General features: G+C 34.5%; 1 protein-coding gene across 6 annotated transcripts in view; it reads left to right on the forward strand.

Moving 5' to 3' along the window:
- DMXL2 (Dmx like 2) overlaps window positions 1-14,535 on the forward strand; it is a 130,311-nt gene that overhangs the window by 94,089 nt on the left and 21,687 nt on the right. For 4 of the 6 annotated variants that reach the window (XR_001604129.2, XM_016224780.2, XM_016224792.2 and 1 more), the window contains exons 21-27: window positions 2,197-2,294; window positions 2,740-2,905; window positions 3,171-3,435; window positions 7,531-8,612; window positions 9,017-9,208; window positions 10,722-10,798; window positions 12,333-12,463. Coding sequence is in view for 5 of the 6 variants with exons in the window: in XM_016224780.2 (XP_016080266.2) it covers window positions 2,197-2,294; window positions 2,740-2,905; window positions 3,171-3,435; window positions 7,531-8,612; window positions 9,017-9,208; window positions 10,722-10,798; window positions 12,333-12,463 (2,011 nt within the window). In the remaining variant the exon portion in view is untranslated. The remainder of the gene's footprint in view (window positions 1-2,196; window positions 2,295-2,739; window positions 2,906-3,170; window positions 3,436-7,530; window positions 8,613-9,016; window positions 9,209-10,721; window positions 10,799-12,332; window positions 12,464-14,535) is intronic. The other 2 variants (XM_016224788.2, XM_016224797.2) reach the window with 1 other exon arrangement.

Consider the following 14,535-nt stretch of genomic DNA (forward strand, 5'->3'; position numbering starts at 1 on the left):
CAAGCTTATTTGAAATGCACATCTCCTAATCCTGCTCCCATTTCATTTGGTAGTTTGGCAGGGCTGTGGCCTCTTCCTCTTAATTAGTGTCCTGTGATTCTGCTCTTCATGGTTTTCAGATCACAGTTTGAAGTGTGAATATAAACGTGTCATTTTTCCTGCTATATGTAGGGCAGCCAGTAAGATACCCTCATTTCTGCTCAAAATAGGCACAAATGGCAGAAGGAATTTTTCTCACACCAACCAAGAAATCTAGTTTTTGGTGTATAGGAAAATTGTTATAGTATATAAATAACACAGTAGCTGCATGAAATTTTTAATGTTCCAGAGCAGTGGAAAAAAGAGGACATATTTTGTCTGAAATGTTTCAGATACTGCCTACCAAGATCTCTTTAATTTCTTGTCAATGATGTGCTGTGCTATTATAATTAAATATTTCTGATATATACATATAATTTATTTTCACAAGTAATTTATTGCTTAAAATTAAATCAAAAAGGTTATGTAAATTTTTTGCTTTGAGATGTGAATTATAAATCCCTAGCTGAAGATGAATAAAAATTCCTCTAAAAATTATTAAACATTGGAATACTAAGTTAAGTGATTTAAGGCTGAGAAAATACAAAAAAAAGGGAAGAGAAAAGATTATTGAGAGTAAAGCATTTTTGTAGTGTAGTTTTAGGTATCTTTCCCCTCTCTCCCATGCCTCAGTAGCTTCCTGCTCCACCATCAGTCAGTGTAAGCTAAGAAAACATCCATTGTTTTTTATTATTATGCCTTTCAATTTAGTGATTTGCACAGGTTATCTCAGTATCTTTGAGAAATGAGATATGGTCTATTTGATATTGTGTTCAAAACAATATGATGATATATAGTAATGTTACTGACTTAATTTTTAAACTTACACTGAGTTGCCCTGGCCATTGTGGCTCAGTTGGTTAGAACAGTGCACGAGGTGTCCAATTGATGTTTCTCTCTCTCTCCCTCTCCCTTCTTCCCCTTCCCTCCCCCCTCCCTTTGCCCCTCCCCCTCTCCCTCCCTTTCTCTCTCCCTGCTTCTTCCCTTCCATCTCTCTAAAGTCAATAAACTTAACACTGAGTTGACTGGTTCTTTGTATAATCAGCAACTTTGGTTATATGGCTCAAAGGAGGTTATGAGTTATAATACAAGGAGAATTATATGCTCATTAAGACTTTTTCTCATGAAATTTCTAAGAACTAAAATTTGTAAGGCCCTTCAAAATAATGGAGCTTCAACCTTCTGTATTTTAATTACATGCCAGAGAGAATGTATCAATCCTTCAGAAATGTGAAAATTTGATTGAAAAATACTAGAAAAGTATGCTTTTTAAAAAAACTAACTTTTATTTTTGTCTGTAATTTTATAAATGTGTGTGTATAATTCATATTTATTCACAGATGTTGGTATCAGTATTAGTTGAAAACTTTAAATTGTGAAATCATATATACCATAGAAGTTACCATTTTGATTTTTATAAAACATTAAGAAATGTAATATGTTTAATTTTTAAGAAAAAGTCACATCTATTGAATATTCATTCTGCCTTCCTTATCGTTTCTTATGTTAGTTTTATTACTACCAGGGTTCTGATACCTTTTCTACCCCTTACTGTGTGGCTTAGGCAGTTCACTTAACCTCTCTGTGTCTCAGTCGCCTCATATCTAAAATGGGGATAATAGCCCAGCTGGTGTGGCTCAGCTGTTGAGCATCAGCCTATGATCCAGGAGATCAAGGTTCGATTCCTGGTCAGGGCACATGCCCAGGTTTCGGGCTCGATCCCCAGTAGGGGGTGTGTAGGAGGCAGCCGATCAATGACGACTCTCTCATCATTGATGTTTCTATTTCTCTCCCTCCCCCTTCCTCTCTCTGAAATCAATAAAAATATTTTAAAAAATAATAAAATAGGAATAATAGTACCTCATGGATTGTGGTGCTTCAATAAGATAAATAAAAGGAGCTTATTTTTATTATTTTTATTATTACTGGCATGCAAATTGGTTGTCTCTAGGAGCATGTAGTATATGATACTGGAGATTGTAGAAGAGAGCCAAGTTTTCCCACCTCCATAGTTTCTGTCAGCCATGGAAATAGCAGGGAAGCATTAATTGTTGTTTAATTGGTTGTAATTTTTTAATTAAATGGTTAATTTAATATAATATTTTATTGACCATTTAGGTTGCCAAAGCTTCTTTTCAAAGGAACAATGATGCCTTGGATGCAGCATTATTCTACCTTGCAATGAAGAAGAAAGCAGTAGTGTGGGGTCTGTTTAGGTAAGTTGCCTCAGCACTTAACATAATTTAATTGAATGAAGATTGTGCTGTGAATCAGAAACCTAATACTTTTGAAAGTGTTTAGGTATATGAGCTTGATCAAATCAGCTTACTTTGTGCTTTGGTTCCTTTATCTGCAAAAATGGGCATAATATTATTTCAGCTTACCTAAAGAGTTGGATGTTGTTAAAAAAAAAAAGTTGATAAAAGTGCTTTGGAAAGGAAAAGTGCTCTTGCTTCCTACTTATGTATACACAGGGTAATTCGAGCTTTCCTTATTAGAAAGAAGGAAAGATAATCTTGATAATAAATACTTATTCCTGAAGTTATTGTTCTTATTTTAGATGGGTATTTGAGGCTTTTAATTTTCATTTTCACATATTCTGTAAAGGATTCAAATATTTAAAATTGGTTTAACCCCTGATGTTTGTGCTCTGGTTCCCAGGTCACAGCATGAGGAAAAAATGACAACCTTTTTTAGCCACAACTTTAATGAAGATAGGTGGCGTAAAGCTGCTTTGAAAAATGCTTTCTCTTTACTTGGAAAACAACGCTTTGAACAATCTGCTGCTTTTTTCTTGTTAGCTGGTTCATTGAAAGATGCCATAGAGGTATAAATATGAAAATATGCTATGCAGTACTTGCAAGAGATTGAAAACCTTTTGAGGGTGTAGAGGAGATTGTAATTTTTTGTCATAATGTTTGTAAGGACAGAGAATAACTACAGAAATTACTGATCTCCTGTCAGACAATCATTTAATTACCCTTCAACCTCTGGAAATATAAATGGTAGATAATTTCAGGATATTGTTGGGATATTTTATATCTCTAAATAATTATCATTAAATAAATATTTCTTAATATTAAAACTTACAGGTGTGTCTTGAAAAAATGGAAGATATTCAGTTGGCCATGGTTATTGCCCGTTTATATGAATCTGAATTTGAGACTTCATCCACTTATATATCCATCCTAAATCAGAAGGTTTTGGGTTGCCAAAAGGATGGCTCAGGATTTGATTGCAAAAGATTACATCCTGATCCTTTTCTGCGTAGTCTTGCCTATTGGGTAATGAAAGATTATACCCGAGCATTGGACACATTATTGGAACAAACACCAAAGGAGGATGATCATTACCAAGGTAGGATATTTTGTAAGATTCTCTTTTCAAAGTAGACAGTTTCTGAGCTAATGTTCACTTAGATCAAAATGAAAAAACAATTATTACCAGATTTACTTTTCAACTTTGAGAAATTATCAAAATTTCTTGTGTGGCTAAATGATTAGTCACTTACTGTTTGTAATTGAATCTGTCATTTTTTAAAAAAATTGATTTCAGAAAGAGGAATGGAGATGGAGAGAGAATTGAAACATCAATGATGAGAGAGAGTCATTAATAGGCTGCCTCCTGCATGCCTCCTACTGGGGTTGGAGGCCGAAGCCCCGGCATGTGCCCTGACCGGGAATGGAACTGTGACCTCCTGGCTTATAGGCTGAAATTCAACCACTGAGCCATGCTGGCGGGGCTGAATCTGTCATTTTGTTCTCACAGTATGAATAGTGCTAAGAAGACTTCACACACATTTTCACTCTCACAAATAGATCAAGGTTTATAAAATAGGGTTACCATTGCTATTCTAATTTCATATCTGTTGAACTAAAGCATTATACAGCTCTTTCCACTTAATTACACAGCCAGTTTTTGTGTGTGTTTTTTTTTGTTTGTTTTTGTTTTTTTAATAGAAGAGACTTTGGCTGTTACACATATTGGTTTAGTGCTTGGGCCTGGAAAAATTTTATTCTTATGTGCTAAACTTTCTTTATTCTTATTTATCCTGAATAATTTAGAGTTTTTAAAGCTACTGGAGGGTATTTATCTGACTGTTTGCAGTAATTTAAAAAAATAGAACCTTCTAAGTGTTTGTCAATAGAAGAGTTAAATAAATTATAGTATATTTGTTCTATAGAAACAGTGCCATTAAAATTGAGATAAATTGGCCTTGGACAGGTAGTTATTGGTTAGAGTATCATTCTGATATGCTAAGATTGCAGGTTTGACCCCTGGTCAGGGCACATACAAGAACCAACCAAAGAATGCATCAATAAGTGGAACAACAAATCAATGTTTCTGTCTGTCCCTCTCTTCCTCTCTTTCTTTAAAATCGATAAATAAAAATTTTTTAAAAATGAGGTAGCCTGTCAGATATGGTTCAGTGGTTGAACATTGACCCGTGAACCAGGAGGTCATGGTTCAATTCCCAGTCAGGGTACACGCCCGATTTGGGTCTTGATCCCCCATAGGGGGCGTGCAGGAGGCAGCCGATCAATAATTCTCTCTCATCATTGATATTTCTATCTTTCTTTCCCTCTCCCTTCCTCTCTCTGATGTCAATAAAAACATATTAAAATATATATATATATTTTTTAAATAAGGTAAATCGGTGTGTTAATATGTGCTGTATTATTAAGTGAAAAAAGCAAGAGGCAGAATAGTTTGGTTCTTGTTGCATTTTATATATATGTATCACACATAAACATACAAATGTGCACTGACACAGTGTGTGATCTCCCTCTCCTTTTATTATTATTTCCTGGAACAAATCACTAGAAACTAAATCCTGGTCACTGGTTACCTTTTGAGAATAGGAGTAGAGAGATTTAAGCTTTTACTTTTTATTTTGTACTTTGTGTAGTTGTAATTTTCTAACCTTATATTTTTATCACTTATTATTAAATGCTAAGAGTTTACGTGGAAGAGATTAGGGCCCAGTTTTTACTTTCTTCTTTACAAAGAAGAATATAATATTTCAATAATATTTAAATGAAAGAAAATAAAAAGAACACCTTTAGAAGAAAAATAAATATCTGAGTTATCCAGGTAATTTTTATAGAAGAAAGGCTCAACTTATTTCTTAATGTTTTCCAGGTTAATTTTTTAAAACTTACTGTGGGAAATTTCAAATATATATAAAAGAGTGGATAATATAATGAAAATCTGTGACTTCATCACCCAGTTTCAATACTTATCAACTTATAACCAACATTGTGTCATATATACTCCATCCTTCACACCCCTTCCCGTTCTCAACATAGATTTATTTTAAAGCAGATTCCAACTTATCATTTCATCTGTAAATATTTCAACATTCATCTCAAAAAATTAAGGGCTCTTAAAAATAACATATACCATTGTAAAGAAATTCTATTAGTAATCATCAAATACAGTGTTCAAATTTCCCTGGTTATCTTATAAAATGTTATACAGTTGATATGTTTGAATCAAGAGGCCTATATATTATCATTGGTTATGTTTACTTTAATCCATAGTTTTTCCTCCTTTCTCCCTTTCCCTCTTTCTTGTAGTTTGTTTGTTTAAGAAGTCAGTTGTTAATCATGTAGTTTCTTGTATTTTGGATTTTGCTGATTGTGTCCTTGTTGTGTCATTTAACATGGTTCTTTTTCCTGTGTTCTCTCTATTTCCTAAAAATTGGCAGTTAAGATTCTAGAGGCTTTTATCAGGTTTTTTGGCAGAAATATTTCATAGGTGGTGTCCATCAGGGAATTTGTAATGTTGTCTTGTTTTGCTTTTTGTGGTATTAATAGCCACCAATGATCACCACCTAGATTTAAAAAAAAGAATTACTTATTGGTTTTTTGTAGAGGAGGGAAGACAGAGAGAGAGAGAGATTAATTTGTTGTTCCACTTACTTATGCATTCATTGGTTGCTTCTTGTATGTGCCCTGACTGGAGTTTGAACCCGCAGCCTTGGGTATAGCGACAATGCTCTAAGCTGCTGAGCCAACCGGCCAGGGCCCTGGGTGCTTTTTTTCATTAGTGGCTGTAAAATGATGATGCTCTAATTCTGTCGTTTTTCTCTTCCTTTATTGGCTGGATCGTTTCTCTAGAGTACAGCCTCCCTCAGCAACTCTTTGTTATGCTGAAATTGAGTAGTTTGTATAGTGATGGGAACATTAATGTTTGATTCTTATCAGTTTTCAGAATAATAGTTTGGTTGCCTAGCATTCTACAGAGTTGACCAATTAGATTTTGTATTTTTAAAGGTTACTTTGGATTCACAGATTTAGATAGATTTGTGTTCTAATCCATTGCAGTTTGTTATTATTGATGCTTAGATTATCCCATCTATTACCAGTGCAAGCCTTTTCAAGTTTTTTAACCCTTTTGATATTCCTTGATAATTTCTTTGCTTTCTGGTTCGGCAAGACGTTTCAGGCTCATTTTGTACATTTCCTGCCCTAGATCTGGAAATGGCCATTGTTTCAAAGAATCCTGGTTCCTTTTAGGATGGAATAATATTTAGAGACCACAGCCTGGCACAGGCATTCTCACTGCTACTGGTTTGGTCATCATTTCTAGGGTATTTCAATGAATGGAGCTAGGAAATGTTTTCCCCAGAGAATTCAGAAGTTCACACTGAAATTTCAAGTTGAAAAATAGATTATAGTGTTCTTTCTCCTTGGATTTAAAATTTGTGTCTTAAAATGAAAAGCTTGGGTTCTCATGGCATTAACATAATTATCTGCTACTTAATATGCATATTATAGTTTCAGAATAATTGAATATTTTTTGTAATAACATTACTGAGAACAGTTAAAGCTCTTTCTTTTTTTGCAGTTGTTTTTGTTTTTATGATATATCCCTTGTTTTAAAGTTACCTTATAGTTCCTCTCAATGTGGTTAATACCACCAACCTGATACATACAGTCATTTCTTAAATTTTGTTTTTGTGTGAATTTTTTTTAAAGTTATATAAAATATTAACATGGTTTTAAAAGGAAATATATAAAACCAAGGTACTTTCAGAGAAATGTAGCTTCTTTCCTGACCTTTCTACCCTGATCTTCCCCCCCTTTTTAGGGAACCAATTAAAAATTTTATGTGTTTTCCTTCCATTAAAAAAATATAAATGTGTGCATGCATTTGTGTTTGTACCCCTCTCCACTTTCTCAGATAAGAGGTAGTTTACAATATCTTGGTTTTGTACCTTCTTTTATATAATATATCCTGGACATCACTCTATACAACACATAGGGAAAATCTTTTTGTTTCAGCTGTGTAGTTTTACTGATTATGTGGATGTACCATAGTTTAACTTATCCTGGGTTAATATTTAAGTATCCTTTATTTTGAGGAAATGCTGATATATTTTTTTCTTTTTAATATAAATACAAATTAATACAGTACCTTGTGATTGTATCTGCTTGATTTCTGTAGTTATCATCAAATCATGTAACCCGGTGGTGTTTAGTTTCTACAACTACCTTCGAACTCATCCTTTGCTAATTCGAAGAAACCTCGCCTCCCCCGAAGGAACTTTGGCAACCTTGGGTCTCAAAACTGAGAAAAACTTTGTTGATAAAATTAACCTCATAGAAAGAAAATTATTTTTTACCACTGCAAATGCTCATTTTAAAGTTGGATGTCCTGTTTTAGCCTTGGAGGTACTCTCTAAAATTCCCAAAGTTACCAACGTATCTGCTTTACCTGCAAAAAAAGATCAACCTGACTTTATTTCTAAAAAAACGGTTGATGTACCTTCAGAATCAAAAACTCTGAGTGATGGCCATAGCGGCTCTGGCATTGACTGGTCAGGTGTAACTTCATCACAGTTTGATTGGAGCCAACCAGTAGTAAAAGTTGATGAGGAGCCTCTTAATCTTGATTGGGGGGAAGATCATGACAGTGCCTTAGAAGAAGAGGAGGAAGATGCTGTTGGTTTAGTAATGAAAAGTACAGATGCCAGGGGAAAAGATAGACAAGACGATCAGAAAGTGCCAGACCCTAATATGTTATTGACTCCTCAGGAAGAGGATTGTCTAGAAGGAGATACTGAAGTTGATGTGATTGCTGAGCAACTAAAATTCAGAGCTTGTTTAAAGATCCTTATGACTGAACTCAGAACACTGGCTACAGGTTATGAAGTAGACGGAGGAAAACTCAGATTTCAACTCTATAACTGGCTTGAAAAGGAAATTGCTGCCTTGCATGAGATATGTAATCATGAAACAGTTATTAAAGAATATGCCAGTAGAACATATTCTAAAGTAGAAAGTGACCTCCTGGATCACGAAGAAATGGTAGACAGACCAGATATTGATCCTTATGAGCGCCACCAAATAGAAAGACGAAGACTGCAGGCTAAGCGAGAACATGCAGAGAGACGAAAGTTGTGGTTGCAGAAAAATCAAGATCTCCTGAGAGTGTTTCTTAGTTACTGTAGCCTTCATGGGGCCCAAGGTGGTGGTTTGGCCTCAGTAAGGATGGAACTCAAATTTTTGCTACAAGAATCACAGCAGGTATGAACTTCATTTTTGTTTTCAATCTGGGTTATTTTAACAATTTCAGTAGCTCTTCCAGTTATAGCTATAAAGCTCCTTTTACTAGTTAAAATATGTTTGACTCTATTTATAGAAGACAGGAATTATTACCTACGTGTGTCTTTTTAGACTAAAGTTTTGGAAATTAGAAGTAGGCTTAAAAGATTGAGAGCACATCTGTGTCATACTCATCTTTATCTTCTGTATCTCCCATAGCACCTGGTATGTAATGGTGCTCATAAACTTGTAGACTGGGGAATAACTACAGGATTACACTTCTTCTATTCAAATACTAATCACCAGTATTTTTATCAGGTAGCTATAAATTGTTTTTTTCTCCTTCATTTTAACTACTTTGAAAAAATATAATCTGTTACCCACAGGAAACTACAGTGAAGCAGCTCCAGTCTCCACTACCGTTACCTACCACCCTACCTCTGCTTTCAGCAAGTATTGCATCAACAAAAACAGTCATAGCTAATCCTGTATTGTACTTAAAAAATCACATCCATGATATACTTTATACTATTGCTCAGATGAAAACACCACCTCATCCCAGTATTGAAGATGTGAAGGTAATGTAAATTTTATGATCATTTGCTATTGCATACACCGAGAAGGTAAATATGTTATACCTGTCTTCCAACTTGAACTTAGAGGAAATATTTTAAAGTGCTGTTCTGTGCTACCTACTCGCTCCTGATCAGTTCAAGACTGTTTGTCCAGTGAATGTAATTGAAAATTAAGTATTCTTCTTATTTCTGTAAAAGTTGTCTTCCTTTAAGACAGGTAAATACTCTTTTGGTAATAAAATTAATTCTCTAGATAATATTCTTGCCACTTAATATTCCTTTAGATCCTCCATCCCCCTTAGATGAACCATTAAGTTAGAAATGTGTGACTTATTTGCCTTCATGCCAACGTATTGTGAAAATACAAGTTCAAAGGGGTATCTTTGAGAGAACCATGGTTAATCAGAAGTAGTCTCAGAGAAAGAATTATTGTAAATATTTTCCTGATGATTGTGTTTGTTGTGCAGTAATTTGGGGCAATCAGAGTTTTGGCAGAATTATTACCCCAGAATTAACCTACCCTCTATTTTGAAAAACTTAGAAATGGATAGATTCTGAGAAACCCTAGGGAGATTGGCAGGATCTGGAGAGTTATCAGACTTCCGCTCTGCTAGCCTCTGTGTGTTTGTGCTGTGCTTTTGCCCGTTCCAGTGGCAGATGTCATTTCAGGTCCACAACATTTTTATTTTTTATTTCTTTTGTTGGAAAGGCATGTTTGATCTCTGGTTGTGCATTCTTCTGAAGGACCCAAGATTTTACTGGTCACATCAACCTATTAGAGACTTCTAATCCATAGCATAAATTAATCCATTTCAGTATTTTAGCAGAGATTACTTAAATTATTTCTTAGGTTAATATGGACATAGAGAAATGCATTAAATGCATATAAATTCTAAGTAACATTTCCAGTTCCTAGAAATTTGGATAAGGCTTTCAAAGAAATTTGGATAAGGCTGAAACTTTTCTGAAGTTCTTTCAGATTTTAAGATGATTTTGAGTCTGAAGATGTTGATTCAATATGGCATTATTGGATATGGTTTTTATATTATATTGATAATTTTTAAACTTTCTAAATTAAAAATTTAAGACTACACTATTCATAAGTACTAAGTACATTATTTGCTTCTGGAAAATCAGCCCTTTCATGAGTGATTGATATATTTTCTAACATTTAATTCATTCTTACTGGTAAGATCAAGTCTTTATTTTCATCAAGGGGAATTTCATAAGGCAAGTTAAATAAAGGCTCTGAAAAGTCTATACTTATTTTGGTTCTGCTTTTTTTTGCATTACTTTTTAAGCTAGTTGTTAGCAAGCTAAATTAGCTTTGTTGTGGGCATGCATATAAAGTTGGGTGAGTCTTATTTTAAAAGGTTTAAAGTACAGTTAGCAGTCTTAGATAGGAGAATCTAGTCGTATGATATTGCTAGTTTCCTGGGTATTTTCTGATTTTTAAGATATTATTATTGTGTAGAAATGTTAGTACAAAATGTAATTGTGGCTGTTTTGGTTTTAGGTGCACACACTTCATTCATTAGCAGCATCACTTTCTGCATCAATTTACCAAGCATTATGTGACAGTCATAGCTACAGGTAAAAAAAAAAAAAAAAAAAAAAAAAAAACCGAAAATAGTATTAATACAGCAAAAATACTAAACTGTTCCAGAATTATATTAAGGTTCTATTTCCTAGGAACTGAAAAATCCTTAAATATGACTGCCATGTTTAATAGATGAGAGAGAATGAAAAGACCAATAATTATTTGTTTAGTTTAGCTGTCCTTTAGTAACAACAGAGACATATAGAAAATGACAAATAGTAAATGGAAATTATCATCACCATTTTTTTGTTTTCAAGAAGAGAAGTGTTCACTATCTAAAATAATTTATAAGATTAAGTTTTCTAATATTTTGCCTTAGGAAATATTTCTTTTAATATTGGATTAACCTCTATTTATTTAATTGATTTTAACTTGAAAGAGGAAGTACTTTTGAAAAATGAAAAGGTACATTCCTGACACTGAATTATTAAAATCAACTTTATTTACTCACTTACATAGAATATAAAAGTCTTTGCAAGTGAGATCAGAAGTAATGTTTTGAATTTTTTTAATGTCAAATTGCCTTCATTAGTGTATACTTTGCATTTTAATGACTAGGGCTGTGTAGGTAGTAAGAAATAGAATCCCTTGCAAAGATGACCCAGATATAAGTGAATTATGTCAATAAATGAAAAGCTTATAATACACATAGAATTACATTAAATTTATATTAAACATATGTCTAGCTTTTTTTCTTGTAAATTCAGTAGCCTTTTGAGGAAAGATTTGATATTACATAAGGAATACTCTCTTAAAATGGCCTGTATTCTGATTTTAGCCTTAGGAAGCCTAAGTATTCCACAGACTTAGAAATGTAAATAAGAAAAAAAAATCATTTGTTTAGTTGATTGTGGTCATCTTAATGCTCAAATACAACTTGTTTGTTAGGAGTCCCTGGTTAAAATGGTGCCAAATGAGAATTCAAATAAATTTTTTTAAATGTGTATTTTCTAGTCCTTAGGCTATGATTAACTCTCAAGGGTATCAGCTTTACTTTTGCTTTTGTATTTTCTTCAACTCTACAAAGATGAGGGAAGTAAGTATTTAGGCACATTTTGGCTTTAGAATTAGGTATTTCTGAAATATGATTCTCCAGATTTTAGTTCATATTTTAAATCACGGTTAAGCTTTCACAACTTTGCAGAGGTAAGAAATGCAACACAATAGTGCCCTGAAACTTTCTAATTTATCCTAGTACCAACAGCAGTCTCCTTACCTCAGACTTTTGTAAAAAATAAAAATGAATGACTATAGAAAAGGTATTAAAGCATTAAGGGGCCTTTGGGAAAGATTAAATGTCATCTGCCCACCATAGCAAAATTTGGTATTTTGTTTAAAAAAAAAAAATTAATAAACAATTGTAACTGATTTCAAGAACTTCCTAAAATAAATTCTTATTAGAGTAGTGAATTGACTTTTAAGAATTTTTTTTGTTATAATTATCTAAAATAAATATGTATAAAGTGCAACTGCTTATTACTAACTCTGTTAGGATGATAAATAACTGGACCCTCATGTTTACTTTAGCAGTCAAACAGAAGGAAATCAGTTTACAGGAATGGCATATCAAGGACTTCTGTTAAGTGATCGTCGGAGACTAAGGACAGAAAGCATTGAAGAACACGCAACACCAAATTCTTCCCCTGCCCAGTGGCCTGGTGAGAATTTCAGTGTTTTCTTTCTTTTTTAAAATCAATTTGGCAATTCTTTTTTAAAAAGCTACCAACTGGTTTCCTGAATGTTGTTTTTTGTGGATTTGGTGGGTTTTTTGTTCTCCATGATGTTTTCTGCCGTGGATTAAGTACTTAAGTACTGTAATGTTGTCTGAAGACTCAGGAAGTTGAGCTTCAAAAGCTGCTGTGTTCACCAGCTAAGAAGGCAAGGTTTATCACCCTTCGTAAGGATGAGCACATTATCTTCCTTATCTTTGGAAATTCTGAGTTAGAGTCAGAGGGAACCACATCACAGAGGTATTCTCACAGATATATTAGAGAGAGTACAACTATTCTCCAGTATAAGTTTATGTATTAGGACAAGAGTGACCATTCTGTGGCCCCTATGTCATACTGTCTGCCAGTTCTTTTCCTCCAGTTAGCTCTCATTCTCCACATTTTAAACCTTCCCCACTCTCTTAATAGCCTTTCCTGGTCGGCCATGTCATTTCATTTTTACTTGGTTTGCTTTGTAACTCTGAGTTTACATGTAATGATCATTGTGAAGTGGCAGGAGAAAGAAGTGACAAACTCCAGGTGTGTATTTAATATTCATTTATAGAAACATACTGTTTTCATTTTAGCTTTTTATTGAAATAATTTCAGATTTTATAAAAAGTTGCAAAAATAGTACAAAGGATTTCTCTATAACCTTCACACACAATTCCCCAAATGTTAACATTATACCATACTGCTTTATCATTCATTCCTTCTCTCTCACTCACTTTGTGTGTGTATATATTATATATATGTATTTTTTCTGAAATATGTGTAAGTTGCAAAAATGATGCCTTTTTAAATCTAATTATATCAGTCTTTCCTAAAAAACAGACATTCTCTTGCATAACCCTAGTGTTACCGGTGAGATGACAAGACCTCGGTTCTTGTCTTCTTAAAGGAAACATTTCAATCAAGACACAAAGTGCAGCAAAGCAAGCCAGAATTTATTGGCCGCAGCAAAAACACACTTAGGACAGTGAAACAAGGAAGGGCATGTAAGAAACAACAGGAGAGCCTAGGCTGGGTTGCTTTGGCTCACTGAAAAGTCAGAGAAAAGGGGGCCTTGGAGGCAGGTTCAGGGGATTAGCCTGGGACGAGCTGCTGCCACCCATTGCTCCCCTGGTTGCAAGTCTCATGGGGTCACTTAGAAAGAAGGGAATGGTATGGGCATGCTCCCCGGGGGCGGGGGGTGGTGCAGACTGCGTCCTTCACCCTGAGCATATTTCTCTTTCTTGCAGGTGGAAATCTTAGGGGATGTCTCAGGGGAGGGTCTCAATAGAATCTCAGGGGAGGGTCTCAATAGAATATTCATCAGCTTTTCCAGGGGTGCTCTTTCAGGGCCCTGGTCTCCACTGATTGGTCAGTGCCAGGGCAGGGGGTCATTAGTCAATGCAGCTGGTCCTGAGGCAGCCATGGTGCCACTTGTCTAGTTTTGCTGCTTTTCTGGGCCTGGAGCTAAAGTAAAATGAGGTCTGGATATTACCTTTAGGGAGGAAAAGGTCAGGGGGCTCTGAATGGCATACCAGTGATATGCTAGGGGAGGAAAGGTCACCCTGGAGGTGAGGTTCTTGTTTTCCCAGTTTTTCCCCTTGCTAGGCATCCAGGACTTTCTGCCCTGGTGACCTTCTGTAACTGGCCCATTGTCCTTGCTCTGCTCATCTCTGTTTAACTGCCTATAACATTAGCACAGTTATCAAATTCAGCATCTTAACATTGATGCAATACTGTAATCTATAGATTTTTTTTTGACATTTCACCTTTTATCCCACTAAATGTCCATGCAACATTTTAGTTGTAATTTCTCATGAGTTTCCTCTAATGTGAAGTAGTTCCTCATTTTTTCTTTGTCTCTCATGACTTTGACACTTTTGAAGAGAACTAGTCAATTATCTTTTTAGAATGTCCCTCAGTTTGTTTTTTTCTGATGTTATCTTAATATTAGATTCAGGTTATGTATTTTTGACAGGGATACTACAAAAGAAATCTTGTACCCTTCTCAGTGCAAAATATCAAGGAGT

Source organism: Miniopterus natalensis, chromosome 1, assembly GCF_054644295.1.
Source record: "Miniopterus natalensis isolate mMinNat1 chromosome 1, mMinNat1.hap1, whole genome shotgun sequence".
NCBI lineage: Eukaryota > Metazoa > Chordata > Mammalia > Chiroptera > Miniopteridae > Miniopterus > Miniopterus natalensis.